The following is a 17,898-nucleotide window of genomic DNA, read 5'->3' as shown; positions in this document are numbered from 1 at the left end:
AGTTTACTAATTACTGGTCTAAGGTAGGTAAATGATTAATTCACTCATATCACTTAAACCTTCATAAAATTTTAATCAGCCGTTTAAAATGGCCAGAAATGTTTTAATGGCAGGAATTGCATGTTACTGTTTTAAGCAGAAATATGAAAGTTTATATAGTGTGGCCTCAAAAGTATAAAAAATGCATAGGCTTAAGGAAAAAATACCTAACATTAATAGTACTAGCTTGGGGATGAGGGATTGTATGTGATTTTTTTTTTTTCAACGCTTTGGCTAGAGTAAATTGAGGTTAGGCTTAGTAATCTAAAACATGGTTTTTTAAAAAATCACCAAAAAACGAAGAACACCATATCATTCTAAGATTGAAAGTCATTTTGGCTAGAAGAGCAGTTCTTGTTTGGTTTGGTTTGGTTTTGTTTTGGTGGGTTCTTTTGGAACCCTCAGATTGAGATGAGAGATGTTTTCATTTTTGAGAAAATCATCAGGTTTTAGGCCCTGATTGTGAACCAGAACAAACGAGAGATCTGGTATAGCATTTTGTTTAGGTCAAATCCTTTATAGTGAGAGTCACAGTACTTTGACATTTTTATTGTAATGGAATTTATGTGAATTCTACATCAGGGCTGTGGCATATGTGACTGTATTCTAGAATATGAGTTCCCCAAAGGTGTAAAAGAGAACACGAATCCTCAGTTTTATTCCCAGAAGGGAGAGAGACTGAGAAAATCAGAACGTAGAGTGTGATGTGAGTTTGGGTGGAGCTGCTGCCTTGCAGCCTGTGTGGGCCCAGGTTCTTGCTTCATCCCAGCCATAATGGGAGCCAGCAGCTTGGGGGAGCTTCTGTTCCATCTGCTTGGCTCTTAGCATGTGGTTGGGACAAGCTTTCTGGGCCTGGCTGTTTTATGAACAGATGGCACAGCAAATTCCTGATGGTTAGGTCAAGAGGAGAATGTGGTGCCCAGCGCCAACTTCTGTGTGTGTTTGTTTTCAGAGACTCCCTACGGGAGGGGATGCCCCGCAGGAACATGGTAAGTGGTGAGGTGCATGGTTGCCTCTTGAGAACGGCGGTCTTTTATGTTACCTATCCCTGTACAAGTTATGCGAAGGGCCAAGCCATCTGCATGTTTATTTCCTCTGCTCATAATAGGAAAATGGATGTTATGGAGCTTCAAGAATCAAGTTACCCACCAGAACCCTAATGGTAAAGCTATGATTTTAGGCATGCTGTCAAATCCCTGCTTTCAGACCCTCCTTAACTTCATATTGTGAGACTGCTCGGTCAAGTGCCAGGAGATTGTGATTGGGAGAGGGTAAGACAAACAGCGACTGCCAGAAAGACCTTTTGCAGGATGTGGAGGCGTCCTCAGGAGAGTTATTTCGATTTATTCTGAAGCCTGAGTTGGAGCAGATCCCTTTCTTAGCTTATATCTTCTTCTTGTAAAAGTGCTTTTCAACCTTTCTCTCCCGAACATCTTCCTTCTCCAAAGCTGGGAGTCATGTTGCCTGCAGGGACTCTTTCCTTACTGGGTCCAGGAGTTCGAGGTGCAGTTTGCCAACCTGTGTCCTGGCTGAGGAATGCACTCACAACACCCCTTTCCGAGCCCGCGTGTGGGTTGGATGCATGACGCCAGTGCAGCTATTGCCCCTCTGCCCTCTCTGGCGCGGGGGAGAGCCCTGTTCATATTGCTTTGCAATTCCAGGAGCGGCATTGCCCCCGAATGTCCAGATTATCCCTGTTTTTGTGACCAAAGAGGAAGCCATTAGTCTCCACGAGTTCCCGGTGGAACAGATGACAAGGTAAGGGAGTGCACAGAGAGTTAACCTTATACCACACCTGAGGGACCCCATCACGTGATTGGTTAAAAAACAAACCTCTGATACATCCTATCCTTCCTTAATTCCATCTTCCCCATGCCCTGTCTTGGAGCATCTGGATCTTGAGTTTGTTAAGAAACAGAGTGGCATAGTGAGATGATATTGGCTTTCACATCCCAGCTCTCTTACTTATACCAGCTATGGGACCTTGGGCAAGTCCATTCCCTGCCTGAGCCTCAGTTTTTTCATCTGAAAAGTAGACACAATAGTATCCCTTTCATGAGTTCATTGTGACACTTGAAAATAGTATATGTACAGCACCTAGTATAGGGCCTGATGCGTAGGAGACCTTCCAAATGTGGGTCAGTCTTATTCAGTGGGCTCTGCCATTTTCAGTAGGTGAGCCTGGTGTCACTACGTGAAGCCCCGAGGGCCAGATGTTGCTGTATTTTTACCCCTGTGATTTAACTCTGGTGGCCTCTTAGGCTTTGTGGCCTCAGGCACCCCCTTGTCCTTGATGCCTGTGCTTTAGTCCTCACTGTGGAAGGGCACTTGCCCTGCAATCTGTCAACGTGCCCCTTCCTCACATCTGTCTTGTTTGCCAGGTCTCTAGCATCTCCAGCAGGACTCCAGGATGGTTCAGCCCAGCACCATCCAAAGGGTGGGCGCACATCTGCCCTGAAAGAAAATGCCACTGGCCATGTGGAATCCATGGTCTGGACCACCCCAGAGCCCACATCCCCTGACGAAGCTTGTCCAGATGGCAGGAAGGAGAACAGATGCTTGTCTGGCCATGATCTGGAGAGCATCAGGCCCGCAGGACTGCACAACACTGCCAGGGGTGAGGTTCTTGGCCTCAGCTGCTCCCTGGGGAAGGAACTAGTCTTTCTCCAAGAAGAACTCGACTTGTCTGAAATCCACATTCCAGAGGCTCAGGAAGTGGAAACGGCCTCAGGTCATTTTGCCTTCCTACATGTGCCTGTTCCAGATGGCAGGGCTCCTTACTGCAAGGCATCTCTCAGCGCCTCCAGCAGCCTGGAACCCACGTCTCCTGAGGACACAGCCGTCAGCAGCCTGCGCCCTCCCTCTGCTCCTGAGGTGCTCACCCAGCATGGAGCCCAAGAGCAGCTCGAAGACCATCCTGGCCATAGCAGCCAAGCCCCCATTCCCAGAGCAGACCCTCTCCCCAGAAGGACCCGCAGGCCCTTGTTATTGCCTCGCTTAGATCCAGGGCAGAGAGGAAACAGGCTTCCCACGGGGGAACAAGGCCTGGATCAGGATGTTGATGGGGCCTGTGAAAGCCACGCAGCCCCTGGTCTGGAACGCAGTTCAGGCTCAGCAAACTGTCAGGGTGCTGGCCCCTCTGCAGATGGAATCAGCTCCAGGCTGACACCAGCAGGGTCCTGCATGGGGCTCATGAGGATGAATCTCTACACTCACTGCATCAAAGGGCTGGTGCTGTCCCTGCTAGCTGAGGAGCCACTGCTGGGAGACAGCGCAGCCATAGAGGAAGTGGTGAGTGTCCTCAGACCTTCTCCTGCCCCTCTGAGGCCTCTGCTGATCTCCTGTGCTTCCCTCACAGCACTGTGCTGACACCCAGGGAAGGGATAAAGGCTCAGCCCTCAGTTATGTGACCCTGGGCAAGACGTTCTTGTTTAGACGATGGAGGTAGTACCTGCCTCTGTGGGTTTTTGTGGGGGGTAAGAGTGAGTCAAGCAAGCGCATAGCACTGGTGGTGCATTGGCATCCAACAAGTGTTGGTTCTCTTCTTCTGCTGTTTCTAGTTTTGCAGAGCGCAGGCCTTGGAGGAAGGGAAGGCCTGAGATGGAATCCTGGCCCTTGTCCTCTAGCTGTGTGAACTTGCCCACAGACTTTTGTCCCCTTGAGCCTCGGCTAACTCCTCAGTCATGTAGGGGTGGTGGTAGACCCTCCTGTTCCAGATGCAGTAAGATAATGCAGGCAGACACTGCACGCATACGTGCACGGTCACTGTTGTGCCGCCTCTGCTCATGGCCTCATTTCCTAGCCTGGACAGCTCTAGGTTCCGTGTCGGCTGGAAACTCCTCTGCAGTGTGTCACAGCCTGGGTTGGGAGTTCCCTGGAAACCCAGTGTTTCCCTCCATAGCCCCAGCATCGTACCTGATGTGAAGCTCCTTCCTAGAAGGCTGGGACGTCTGAAATCCTACCTGGCTCTGGAGGGGTCTTAAACTATTCCAGCCCCTTCCCCGCTTAGAGGCTTAGAGTGGTAAACTGACCTTCCCTGGGGCTCACACTGGAGATTCAGTTGCTATAGTAACAGCCTTGCTTTAGTAGGCAGGGAAAGTGGTAGCAGCAAGAACAGCAGGTTGAAATTGCTGCAGGGCAAATGGTGTCTTGGGGCTTTCCTTGTTTTTATTCTTAAATGTGTATTATTCTAAGCTGATCTTACTATCATGCAGGGCTTGTGACCCTCCATAAATGAGCTAGTTACCTTGAAATACAGAAGAAGAGATAAGACTGCACAGCAGCTTCCTTGCACAGAGCTCCTAGCAAGAGAATGCTCTCTGGAGCTGTCAGGCTTCTCTGTCCCCTTTCCACAGACCCTGGATCACTGAGTTACGGCTCATTTGCTTCCTGTATCCCCATTCACCATAGCTAGGAGTGACTATCCATCTCCTTCTTATAACAATGCAGGGAGTTGTGGCTGCAGTGTTGAACGCTTCATCTCCCTGCCGATGCCTTGGTTTTCATGGTCTATTCTGCACAGTGTCGAGCATTAGAAATGTCATTTTGAAGGGCCCAGTGTTTGAATGCAATAAAGTGGATATAATACCTTTCTTTTTACCTTCCCCCACAAAAAGGAAAAAATAGCCCAGGCTGCTCTTTGAGATGTATTCTGCACCAACTATATGCGAAATACTTTGCATCTCTTGTTTTAGCCAAGCCTTAGAACAGTTCTGGGAAGGAGGCCTTGTAACTCCCATTTTACCAGTAAGAAAACAGCCTCATTGAGATGGAAAGATCTCCTGCAAGTGGCAGGTCCAGAATTCTCGCTTGTTTCTGGTTCCCCACCCCAGCCTCTCTGTCCCCCGACTGCCCTGCCCTTGCGGTGATAGCTGGGAAGCTGAAGAAAGGGGGTCAGTGTCCTGCCTTCTGTGGCTCGTGCTCTATGGCCATATCCCCTGGTGTGTCAAGGTCTATCCATGCTGTTATGATATCAGCCTCCATGGGCTTCTGTGGAAAGCAGGGTTTGATGCTGGCTAGGCCCCGGGAAATAGACTGCAGTTTTATGGAAGAGAAAAAGCTAATCTTTTCTCCTTTTTTTTTTTTTTTTTTTTTTTGAGATGGAGTTTCACTCTTGTTGCCCAGGCTGGAGTGCAATGGCGTAATCTCAGCTCACTGCAACCTCCACCTCCCCGATTCAAGCGGTTCTTCTACCTCAACCTCCTGAGTATCTGGGATTACAGGCATGTACCACCAGGTCCAACTAATTTTGTATTTTTAGTAGAGACGGGGTTTCTCCATGTTGGTCAGGCTGGTCTCGAACTCCTGACCTCAGGTAATCTGCCCGTCTCGGCCTCCCAAAGTGCTGGGATTACAGGCATGATTGCACCCAGCCCTGAAAAGCTGATCTTTTCTAGTATGGAGTGACTAACTTTGATCAGCCCACTGGTTTGAGAGTGGGTTTGTTAATCAGACCCAAAGGATTTCTGTTTTATAATTGAGAAGAGGTGTTTGATTGCCTTTTTGTCCCAGACTAGCCTTGAAAATACTTTATCTGATTTCCCTGCAGCCCCTCTGCTACTGTCTAGAAAAACCAAATACCCCCAGTTATGGTGAGCACACCCCTTTTGCAAGGGCTCCTTAATGATGTTACATACTGCCAAACTGCCCTTGTGTCATTTGGCTATCTTGTCTTTGGGTGGATCAGCTTCCACAGGGAGTGGGGGTAGGGTGAGGGGCAGCAGGGCTTGGGATGGTGGAAGGAGCCGTGGGTGGAGCAGCCAGGAGGGTTGGGATTGGGGCTGGAATTCCCTCAGAGGGAGCGTAATAGGCTCACACCAGGGGGCAGCATAGAGCCGCTGATAGTCCATTACTCAAACCCCAAGATAATCTCATTGACCTTCAAACACAGTGATCAGATTAATTATTTATCACTACAATAGGACATGGAGCTTCTGTGTACAGTACATGAGGCTTGAAGTTAGTGTGAGAGTGTTGCCATAAAACATTTTATGAAAAAACACCTTCCCCCAACTGGGAAGCCGGTATTTCTAAGTGAATGTGTGTTCCATGCATTGCTCCTTCTGCACGCTGTGTCACACACTGACATTTGTGCCACTTGCTTTTGTGTGCACTAGAAGTCAGAGGACCCAGGAATTAGCCTCAGCTCTGCGTCGCCTAGGGCTGTTGTGAGGATCACATTATGTAGCAGTATATATCGGTGGCTGGCAAACGTTTTATGTAAAGGACCAGAAAGCAAATATTTTCAGCTTTGCACAGCTTTTCAGCTCTGCTGTTGCAGTACAAAAACAGCCATAGACAGTATATAAATGGTATGACTGTATTCCAGTAATTATTTATGGACATGGAATTGGAACTTCATATAATTTGCACATGTTACAACATTATTCTTTTGACTTTTTTCCCCAACCATGTAAAAAAATATAAAAACCATTCTTAGGTCTCAGGCTGTACAAAGATAGGCAACAGGCTGGATTTAGTTTATAGGCTAGAGTTTGCTGACCCCTGGTATGTATGAAAGCACTTGGTTATCAGTAAAAAATTATCCACATGTCATCTGACATAGCATCTGGTGATTAACTGTGTTTTTATGGTTAAGTGATCCTATCTTGAGTGCAAGTTAGGCAGAAGGTTCTGGAAGCAAAGCTCAGTGCCTATGGGGAAACAGTTTTTGGCATGGCTCACTCTCTGTTCCTGTTGTTTCTTCCTCTGGACACCAGCTCAACATGGAAGGGATGACTGTTAGCAGGTTCTTGAGGTCCAAAAACTTTCAGTGGGCTGTGGTTTGACTTCATCAGGTGAATGCTTATGTGTGCCCGTGTGGGTGTGGGCACATGCACACACACACATCTGTTCAAATAAGAGGCTCAGTGTTAAACGCAGTATTGGTCAGGCTCTCTCAGTGATCTGAACATGAGATATTATGATTGTCTTTCCTGAGCACATATCTTTTTACATAGCTCTGCACCCTTGGTTTAAACCAAATAGCTCATAAATTGGCAGTGCTTGGCATTGGATGTGTTCATTTATTCATTCATTTAGTGGATTCATTTATTGAGCACCTACTAGGAGTCAGGCACTCTACTAAGCATTGAGGATACAAAACTGCGCGCATAGAAAATAACTTTGTATGTCACACCTATTGACTTGAAATATCATTTCTGAGACTTTCATACAGGAAAACTGATTTAACACCAATATACTCCCAAAATAACATGTAAGCTTCATGACATTTACTTCAGAAGCATTCTGTTTGCATCTCTGTACTTTTTATATGCACTTATTTTTCTTACATAGCTGTTGAAAAATAGTCCACAAATTATCTGTGATCTCTAAAGAGACACCATTTCTTTTATATGATTATTTTCATTTCCTTGACTGTATAAAAAGACTCTGCCTCAGGATAGCACTTTAGAGTTTACAAAGGACTTTTGGATGTGTCATTTCATTTAAGTCACTCAATAGTCCTGTACTGTTCCCATTTTGCAGATGAATAGAAAAATGAGGCACAGAAAACTTGGTAACTTGCTCCTGGTCATTTGACTAAAAAGAGGCTGAACTTGGGATGTTTTTTACCTGGGAACTGCAAATGCTTGGGGACAGTGGCCTTCTTTCTTGTGGCTGAAGCAGGCCCAGGAAACCCCATTTCAGACCAAGCCTATTACGACAGGCCTGGCCTACTGAGTCAAGCCCTCAGTGGAGCTTGAAGAACACCTCACAGCCATTAAAGAATTATATGATAGAATATTTAAAGATGAGAAAAGCAGTGCATCCTATGTTGTTAGGTTAAAAAACTATCAGTCATTATTTATGATTTGATCTCATTTTTATTTTACAGAAAAAGAGTTACACAAAACGGTATAGTCCAGTGTTTTCAATTGTACTTAAACTTTATCTCCTTGGAGGTTTGTAAAAATACAGGTACTTGAACCCATCTGCTTGACAGTCGTCCTCAACTGTATTCCTCCTCTGAACCATCAAGTGCAGAAAGCTGTGTGACTGACACTTAGTCCTTCCAAGAAAGCCAGGACCGTGCTAGATGTAGCAGAGAGAAGTTACCATGTTACATCCAGTGAGGGACTTCTGTACCCAGGGCCAGTGAGAAACAATGCGGGATGGTCCCAGGTTGTTTGTATTGTGAAATCATGCAGCCTGGGTAGGAAAGCCATGGTTAAAATAAGATACACCACAGTGGTGACAGTGGCTATTACTGGATGGTGAAATGATGGGTAGTTTTTCTTGTTATTTTTTTGCTCATCTCTTTTCTAAATCTACAATATAATCATTAATTTTAAAAACATTAGAACATAAGGGTGAAAGAAAAATGTTGGTGAGAGTCCATTTTGCTGGATCAAGTAGGCAGTAAGATACTCCATGAATGATTTTTTTTTTTTTTTTTTTGAGGCAGAGTCTCACTCTATCACCCAGGCTGGAGTGCGGTGGTGTGGTCTCGGCTCACTGCAGCCTTGAACTCCTGGCTCAAGTGATCCTCCCGCCTCGGTCTCACAAAGCACTGGGATTATAGGTGTGAGCCACCGTGCCTGGTTGGAGGATTTTTTTTTTAACTAAGTCTGTGGTTAACTAGCCCTCAGAAGGCTTGCTGAGGTCAGCCCTACAAGCCCATGACCCTCTCCCCCTTTGCAGTACCACAGCAGCCTGGCGTCGCTGAATGGGCTGGAAGTCCACCTGAAAGAGACGCTGCCCAGGGATGAGGCAGCCTCCACAAGCAGCACCTACAACTTCACACATTACGACCGCATTCAGAGCTTGCTGATGGGTAAGAACCAGCCAAGGGGCCTGGGGCGACAGAGATACCAGATTCTAGACGGGTGGAGGTGAGAACTTGAGCCCTAGCATCGTGATGACACGGCTGTGCAGAGTTGTCTGACCTGCGTTCAGGGCTGTCTCCTCACCGGGAGCCCGCTCCCACGGAGTGTGGCGTTCACTGGGCAGACGCTTCTCTGCTCATATGTCTGTTTTTGGCGTTTCCCAGTGTTTTGAGAGAAGTTCATGTTCACATATCTGTGATAGGTTTGTCTCAGAATGTTGAGATCCACACGCAGAAACCGGGTGCTGCATCGCATGGCGGCGGCAGCAGAAGCCCAATGCCCCGGGCCTTTGTCTCTGCCCCGGGCAGCCAACTCATGGCCTTGAGCCGTGCTCAGTCCCTGTGTTCAGTACCAGGCTTCAGGGGGTGGGAGGGCGGATGGTAACTGTCTGCTCTTCACAACTCTGTGTCCTCTTTTGGAAGCAAACCTGCCGCAGGTGGCCACCCCGCAGGATCGCCGCTTCCTCCAGGCCGTCAGCCTGATGCATAGCGAATTTGCCCAGCTGCCCGCGCTTTATGAAATGACTGTCAGGTGAGCCTCCCTGAGTCGCTCCCCCACTTACTCTCCACGGTCCTGCTCATGGGAACCACCTGTGGGTCCCAGGCAGCGCCTTATTCCTAAGTAGATGAAAAACATTCTAGTTACTCCCTTAAGGCCTTCCTTTTTCTGTTCCTATTGCCGCCATCATCCACTGTTGTGCAGTCACGTGCCATGGACTTTCTGGTTCCCTTCCTACTTTAGATGCTTGGGGTCCAGCAGTGAAGGAACCTGAGGTTCTCACCATCATGGAGCTACATCCGTTACTAGGGACAGTGGCTCCGTCTCCTTTCTAGAAACAGTGTTGAAATATTGTTGTCTTTCTAATTAAAAAGTATTATGGCTGGGTACAGTGGCTCACACCTGTAATCTCAGCACTTTGGGAGGCAGGGGGATCACTTGAGGTCAGGGTTCAAGACCAGCCTGGCCAACCTGGTGAAACCCTGTCTCTACTAAAAATACAAAAAATTAACTGGGCAGGGTGGTGGGTGCCTGTAGTCCCAGCTACTCAGGAGGCTGAGGCAGGAGAATCACTTGAACCCGGGTGGCAGAGGTTATAGTGAGCTGAGGTCACACCATTGCACTCCAGCCTGGGCAACAGAGTGAGACTGCGTCTCAAAAAAAAAAAAAAAAAAAGGTAATATGTGCTGACCATACAGTCATGCAGAATGCTTGGAAATCTATCAAGTAAAACATTTTCCTCTCTCATCTCCATCACACACCAAGAAATAACCACATTTTACAGTTTGGTATATATTGCTCCAGGTTTTATTGGTTTTTGGTTTTTATTTTTTGTACATATAGATAAATTGTATTTTTAATTATTTTAAGTCTTCTAGAAAATAGGATTCTACTAATGTACAATTTTACAGTTGTCTTTTTTCACATTATGGCATAGCTTGAACACCTCCATGCCAGAAGAAATATAGATCTATTAATGATTATTGTAATTTACAGTATTTAAGCAAGCAAATTTGTTTTTTTCTTTCTATATGCTTCTCTTATGAAACCAGAAAGGGAGTTTGGGCTTTAGAGATCACTTTATAAAAGCCCTAGGAGGCTGGGACCTGAGAATTTGGTTGACAACTGGTAACAGAAAATAAAGCAAGTTAGCAGGTCAAGGGCAGTGCTGACAATGTGTATATTAGTCCACGTAGCCCTTGGAACCATCTGGTCAAGGGCATTATTTTTTATTCATTTATTTTGAGATGGAGTCTCACTCTGTCACCAGGCTGGAGTGCAGGGGCTCAATCTCGGCTCATTGCAACCTCTGCCTCCTGGTTTCAAGCAATTCTCCTGCCTCAGCCTCCTGAGTAGCTGGGACTACAGGCGCCTGCCACCATACCCAGCTAATTTTTGTATTTTTAGTAGAGATAGGGTTTCACCATGTTGGCCAGGATAGTCTCAATGTTTTGACCTAGTGATCTGCCCACCTTGGCCTTCCAAAGTGCTGGGATTACAGGCATGAGCCACTGCACCCGGCTTCAAGGGCATTTTTTAAATCCTCATTTTATAGATGAGAAAATTGAAGCACAAATAGGATAAGCAGCTTGCCCAGGGTTATATTCTTCTTAAGTGGCAGGGCCAGGATTTGAAGCATTTTCTCCAACTGTTAAGCACATGTATGACCTTTCCACACACATTTCAGTGTTGGGGCAGTGTAGTCCAGTGCGAGGGGCATGGGTGGTGGACTGACAGGGAGCCTGGGTGGGTGATTAGGATTGTTCTGATGCCCTGTCACCCACCACACTTGAGCGCCAGGTGTTCTGCTGCCTCTCACCGTCTCCAGCCAATATTTCAATAGATCTTTCTGTCAGAAATGTGTCTTTGGCTTTAATTCACAGCTGCCCCAGGCTGGCAACCCAGAGGCAAATTGCATCTACAGTCACTGGTTTGGGAACTGGCTGTGTTGGGGGTGTGTGTGTCTGTTTTGTGGGAGCGGAAACAAGTAAAATGTCAGCATCTGCTCCACCAACCACCTTGTGGCCCTGCAGTATGTCACCTTCCTCAGAGCTGAGAGGGGTTTAGTGTTGAGATACATGGCTCAAGGCATTTGTTGAGAGATTATTTCAATAATAGTAATAGAAACAACAGCTACCATTTCTTTTTTTTTTTTTTAATTTTATTATTATTATACTTTAAGTTTTAGGGTACATGTGCTGTGCACAATGTGCAGGTTTGTTACATATGTATACATGTGCCATGTTGGTGTGCTGCACCCATTAACTCGTCATTTAGCATTAGGTATATCTCCTAATACTATCCCTCCCCCCTCCGCCTACCCCACAACAGTCCCTGGTGTGTGATGCTCCCCTTCCTGTGTCCATGTGTTCTCATTGTTCAGTTCCCATCTATGAGTGAGAACATGCGGTGTTTGGTTTTTGGTCCTTGCGATAGTTTGCTGAGAATGATGGTTTCCAGTTTCATCCATGTCCCTACAAAGGACATGAACTCATCATTTTTTATGGCTGCATAGTATTCCATGGTGTATATGTGCCACATTTTCTTAATCCAGTCTATCGTTGTTGAACATTTAGGTTGGTTCCAAGTCTTTGCTATTGTGAATAGTGTCACTATAAACATACGTGTGCATGTGTCTTTATAGCAGCATGATGTATAATCCTTTGGGTATATACCCAGTAATGGGATGGCTGGGTCAAATGGTATTTCTAGTTCTAGATCCCTGAGGAATCGCCACACTGACTTCCACAATGGTTGAACTAGTTTACAGTCCCACCAACAGTGTAAAAGTGTTCCTATTTCTCCACATCCTCTCCAGCACCTGTTGTTTCCTGACTTTTTAATGATCGCCATTCTAACTGGTGTGAGATGGTATCTCATTATGGTTTTGATTTGCATTTCTCTGATGGCCAGTGATGATGAACATTTTTTCATGTGTTTTTTGGCTGCATAAATGTCTTCTTTTGAGAAGTGTCTGTTCATATCCTTCGCCCACTTTTTGGTGGGGTGGTTTGTTTTTTTCTTGTAAATTTGTTGGAGTTCATTGTAGATTCTGGATATTAGCCCTTTGTCAGATGAGTAGGTTGCAAAAGTTTTCTCCCATTCTGTAGGTTGCCTGTTCACTCTGATGGTAGTTTCTTTTGCTGTGCAGAAGCTCTTTAATTAGATCCTATTTGTCAATTTTGGCTTTTGTTGCCATTGCTTTTGGTGTTTTAGACATGAAGTCCTTGCCCATGCCTATGTCCTGAATGGTATTGCCTAGGTTTTCTTCTAGGGTTTTTATGGTTTTAGGTCTAACATGTAAGTCTTTAATCCATCTTGAGTTAATTTTTGTATAAGGTGTAAGGAAGGGATCCAGTTTCAGCTTTCTACATATGAACAGCTACCATTTCTTAACCACTCACAATGTGTTAAGCACTCACTTAATCTCATTCTTTAAAACAAAACAAAACAAAACACCAATGAGGGCACATGCTGTTGCAACATCCACTGTACAGATGAAAAAGCTGGGACTCAGAAATGTTGAATAGCAGCCCAGGACACACACTAGAAAGTAATAGGGCTGGGATTAGCACCTGAGTGTGTGTGACTCCAGATCCATGCTCATAACCACCTGGCCTCGGAGCCCTCCCACAGGGCTGTGAGAAGAGATTGTCTTGCTGGGCCAGTGGGTGCAGGAGACACTGAAGCTTGGAATAGAGTGGGATTTTTCTCCCTTACAGGGAAGGAGAGAATTGAGTGAGGGGAGCCTTAGCAGTCCCTGACTCCACCCTTTCTCACTAGATTTGGGGGAAACTGAGGCCCATAATAGTTGGAGAGGCAGGATCCAGAAACCAGGGGGGTTTACCTTGGCCTGGAGTTGGCTCCTCCCAGGTGGCTCCGCCTCTGTGTAGTGCCCTCATCCCTCCCTCTCCGTGTCCACAGGCTTCTTGTCACTTCATGTCACACCCACTCCTGTCCTTCACTCCCCCTTAGTCTATCCAGCCACCCCCAGTGTGGAGAGCAGACTAGATTCCTTTCTCGGACACTGTCATTGCGTCGTCATAGAGGCAGGGCAGCCCCAGCTACTCACTCTGAGCCTCAGGGTCCTCGTCTGTGAAATGGGACCATACCACCACTGCAGAGCTCATGTGAGGGGCAAAGCAGAGACTGTATGCAGAGCACATTGCATAGCTGCCAGTATATCAAGAAAGCCGGCACTCCACAGTTCCTTTATGCAGTACTTATAACTCCAGGCTCTGTGGCTGCTGCCACTGTGGATGGTCCCGCCACGTACTCTTCCAGCATCTAGTGAGCTGAAAGGAAGGAAAGGTGGTATTGGCACTGAAGCCTGAAACTCAGCTGAATAAATAGAATTCCGTGCCATGACAGCTGCACATGCCACATTGGGTGTCCTGGGTCCTCTGTGACAAGAACCTTACTGAGGTCTCTGTGTGGTCTGAGATTAGCACCAGCAGCATCGGGCCGCTGTCTTCCTTCTTCCTCCAACAGAAATGCCTCCACGGCCGTGTACGCCTGTTGCAACCCCATCCAGGAGACATATTTCCAGCAGCTGGCACCTGCAGCACGGAGCTCCGGCTTCCCAAACCCTCAGGATGGCGCCTTCAGCCTCTCCGGCAAAGCCAAGCAGAAGCTGCTGAAGCACGGGGTGAACTTGCTCTGAACTGCACCCAGGAGGTGACTGGAAAGGAGAAAACCAGTAAAGGAAGCTCTGCCTTTTATAACTGAAAAGGCCCCTCTATTTTATTTTTCTTGAAAACATTCCCTTTTTTAGGAACATAATGATATTTGAGTTTTTGTTATTCCTTTTGCAGATTGGGATGTGTTTTGGGGGCAGGGGTTAGTTCTTCAGGTCAGCAGACCCAGAGCACTTGATAAAGAACTGTATTTAATCGGTGGTGTTGGGGCCGGGACGGGCTTGGCTCCCTCTCTGCCATACTGAGCCTGAGGTATTTCATATCTCCTGCTGCTGTTTCATCCCAGCTTGAACTGGTGCCACAAGATTCCAAGTTGGCATTTTTTCTAGAACTTGATCGTCCACTAGCCCAGAGTGTGTGTGTTCAACCCCCACACCAGGTGGTGGTAGGCGGTGTGACTGCACATCGAGGTGCTGGATCTGTGAGCAGGCCGACTCCACGCCCACGCCGCAGGTAGGTTTCTCCAGTGTGGTCCTGCTGGGAGGTCTGCATCGTTCCTGCAGGGAAGCGGCAGCACACGGAGACTGCCTGGTTGAATTCTGTTGGAACTCTACTCAAATCTAGGGGCGTCTTCTTTGGACCCACAATGGGGGCAAGCCTTAATAATATGGAAGGGAGTTTGGGCTTTTGAGATCCCTTTATAAAAGCCCTGGGAGCTGAACCCTGAGAATTCAGTGACAACAGGACCAACCTGCGCTGCCTTTGACTACAAGTGGGCTGTGCAGCTGGTTCCCCTCGAGCGAGTGTCCCTAAATAGGAGTTTACAAGATGTTGGGGGGTAAAAGCAACTGTGCTTTTCAGTGGTGGCTGCGTAAAAGGGAATGACATTCAGTTGTGTGTTCCTGGACTTGTGTGGTAGTTAAAACCTCAGTTCTATTACATTATAGTCAGACATTTTTTTGACAGTATGAGACAGATTGCAGGATGAAAATATTTGTCAAAATCTTAACTGAATGTTTACTGGAAGTACTTGAGATTCCATTTGAGAGTTGTATTGTTAATAATTTCATGTCAGTGAACTGATATCTGATGTTTATGATATGGTGTCTTTTTCTTGAAACAAGCTTCCAAGGGCTAAAAATAAAATAGCCAAAAAATGCTAGAGTTCCGAGTAATTAAATGGCAGCATTTTTTGTGACAAAGGTAAGGGTTAAGACAGTGTGTGTGTGTGTGTGTGTGTGTGTGTGTGTGTAAGTGTAACGTGGGCACATCCCTCTTTTCCTTCCCTGGGTTCAGTGTGGCTGGGTAAGGACCGTCTGTTTGCAGGGGTGCCAGGCTGCAGCCTGCTGCTCCAGGGAGCACCAGCTGCAGCTGATCGAATACACCAAGCCTGTGTCTCCCTCTTCTGTCACCTCTCTCCAGGATCTCTGCTGTCTCTTGGATCCCATCTGCCTAGATGGAAGAGGATCCTATTGGAAGCTAGGATAAATGTTGTCTTAGTCCTCTGCTATGTTCTCCCAGAAAAAATTCATTACAAGTTCTCTGCTGTGGTTGCTGCAGCTCCAGGAAGCCCCCGCAATGTCTCACGTTGTCTTTGACCAGTGGTCCCCAGTACCAGGCCAGAGAAGACAACTTTATAATGTCATTTGTGTTGTGAAAATTCTTCCACTGACCCAAAATGGAACCGTACAAAGCCTATCCGTGTATATGGAAAAGTCTCATCCACTTGGATTAACTCAGAAAAAGTAAAGTCCTGAAACTACTTTGCAGGTGTGCCCCTTTCTTTCCTCCTTTGATCCTGCTTAGTTTCTGCAGTGGAGGTTCTGCTCAGAGCCCCAGGGCACTGGCAGCTGCAGCCGTCATCTCTAAAGCTTGGTAACTGTGGCCCAGAGGCTGCAGAGAAGAAACACTTAGCCCGCTGTTTTCCCGTTTTTTAATATTTCAGAGGTTTCAGGGGGTCACTCAGGACACGGTTTATCCCACAGCCCCAGGCCCATCGCCTCAAAATTAGCATCCCCAGAGTACAGGCCCAGCGACGGACAGCCAAGCAGCGTGTTCTTGCTGGAATGGGCACCACAACCTCTTATGGCCACGTTTCCCAAGGGAAGGCAGTGTGCAGGACAGCCTGCCCACCCTGGACTCCTAGTTGACACCGAGTGCCACTGTCAGCGATCCAGGACCACAGATTCTAGTGACTCTTCAGGGCAGAAAAGCCTCTGTTTTGGCTCCGTCTGTGCCAGCCATCTGCCACCTGTGAACTGTAAGGATAAAGGTCGCATGAGTGATTAACAGTGGTCTGTTAGTCCGTTCTCAACGCTTCTAATAAAGACATACCCGAGACTGTGTACTTCATAAAGGAAAGAGGTTTAACTGACTCACAGTTCCGCAGGGCTGGAGAGACCTTGGGAAACTTACAATCATGGCAGAAGAGGAACCAAACACAGCCTTCACATGGTGGCAGCAAAGAGAAGTGCAGAGTGAAAGGGGGGAAAAGCCCCTTATACAACCATCAGATCTCGCGAGAACTCACTGTCGAAAGAACAGCATGGAAGTAACCACCCCCATAATTCAATTACCTCCCACCGGGTCCGTCCCACGACATGTGGGGACTATGAGAACTACAAAATGAGATTTGGGTGGGAACACAGCCAAACCATATCAAGTGGCAATCAGATTCCTACTGGGAAAGGACCCCTAGAGGGGATGTTTGAGCCTAATCAAACTGTCTCCTCCCCTGGAGGGAAGCATTTAGACTTGTGGGCCGTTGTCACTTCCACAGACAGAGGGTGGTAGCAAGTGGAGCCCAGGGGCTTTGTTGAAGTCGCCCTCCATGGTGTCTGTCTTGCATATTTGGTGGTCTTTTCCAATGTGGCTAAGATGTACTTCCCATGCCGCCCAGTTAACTGCGTTCTTAACACCCCGCCCTGCTGGAGGTGGGTGAGTAGCAGCAGACCTTTCTCTGGTGTGAGCCTCCCTGCCACAGGCCACTTCCCTGTGTGTGTAGTGAGCTGAATGGTGGCCCCCAAAGATCAGGTCCCGATCCCCAGAACCTGTGAATGTTGCCTTGTTGGATCGGATGTTTGCAGATGTGGTTGAGTGAAGGATCTTGAGACGAAGAGACGATCCTGGCTTATCCTGTGGTCCCTAAATGCCCTCACAAATGTGCTTTTAGGAGAGGGGCAGGGGGAGGTTACTCACACAGAGAAGGCCACGTGAAGATGGCAAAGACTGAAGTGATGTGGCCGCCAGTCAAGGAATGCCAGCAGCCACCAGGTGCCAGAAAAGGCAAGAAGTGGATTCTGCCCTAGAGTGTGCGGAGGGACTGTGACTCTCAACATACTGAATTCGGTCCCGTGAAACTGATTTCAGACTTTGGCCTCCAGAACTGTGAGAGCATAGGTTTGTGTTGTAAGCCTCCAGGTGTGTGCTTATTTGTTACAGCAGCCACAGGAAACAAATCCATCCTCCTGCCAACTTGCTTTCTTCTTGTGATGCCCAGTTCCCTCTCTCTCAGTAGCACCGAGCCACAGAGCACGGGTAGGGCATGAGAAGAGCTGGGGCCCCACATGAGGTTGCCATGTTGCGGGGCACAGGGGAGCCTTTAAGTAGGGGAGTGAGATAGGCGCAGTGTCACGCCTGTATAATTCCAGCACTTTGGGAGGTCAAGGTGGGTGGATCACTTGAGCTCAGGAGTTCAAGAGCAGCCTGGCCAACATGATGAAACCCCATCTCTACTAAAAATACAAAAATTAACCAGGTGTGGTGGCGTGTTCCTGTAATCCCAGCTACTCGGGAGGCTGAAGCAGGAGAATCGCTTAAATCCAGGAGGCGGTGGTTGCAGTGAGCCGAGCTGAGATTCATCACACTCCAGCCTGGGCGACAGAGTGAGACTCTGT

At 47.3% G+C, this 17,898-nt stretch overlaps 1 protein-coding gene across 6 annotated transcripts in view; it reads left to right on the top strand.

Moving 5' to 3' along the window:
• The window catches only part of HPS4 (HPS4 biogenesis of lysosomal organelles complex 3 subunit 2), a 33,039-nt gene extending 16,676 nt beyond the window's left edge, over positions 1-16,363 (top strand). For 2 of the 6 annotated variants that reach the window (XR_010125851.1, XR_010125852.1), the window contains exons 9-15: positions 992-1,028; positions 1,701-1,797; positions 2,421-3,330; positions 8,683-8,815; positions 9,290-9,398; positions 13,857-14,515; positions 15,425-16,363. Coding sequence is in view for 4 of the 6 variants with exons in the window: in XM_063662743.1 (XP_063518813.1) it covers positions 992-1,028; positions 1,148-1,201; positions 1,701-1,797; positions 2,421-3,330; positions 8,683-8,815; positions 9,290-9,398; positions 13,857-14,028 (1,512 nt within the window). In the remaining 2 variants the exon portion in view is untranslated. Of the gene's footprint in view, positions 1-991; positions 1,029-1,147; positions 1,202-1,700; positions 1,798-2,420; positions 3,331-8,682; positions 8,816-9,289; positions 9,399-13,856; positions 15,165-15,424 lie in introns of those variants that run through there. The other 4 variants (XM_063662743.1, XM_054470526.2, XM_054470522.2 and 1 more) reach the window with 2 other exon arrangements.
• Positions 16,364-17,898: the final 1,535 nt, after the last annotated feature.

The sequence above is a fragment of the Pongo pygmaeus genome, chromosome 23 (genome assembly GCF_028885625.2).
Source record: "Pongo pygmaeus isolate AG05252 chromosome 23, NHGRI_mPonPyg2-v2.0_pri, whole genome shotgun sequence".
In the NCBI taxonomy this organism is placed as follows: domain Eukaryota; kingdom Metazoa; phylum Chordata; class Mammalia; order Primates; family Hominidae; genus Pongo; species Pongo pygmaeus.
The sequence above is the reverse complement of the archived record's forward strand: the minus strand, read 5'-3'. Positions and strand labels throughout refer to the sequence as shown.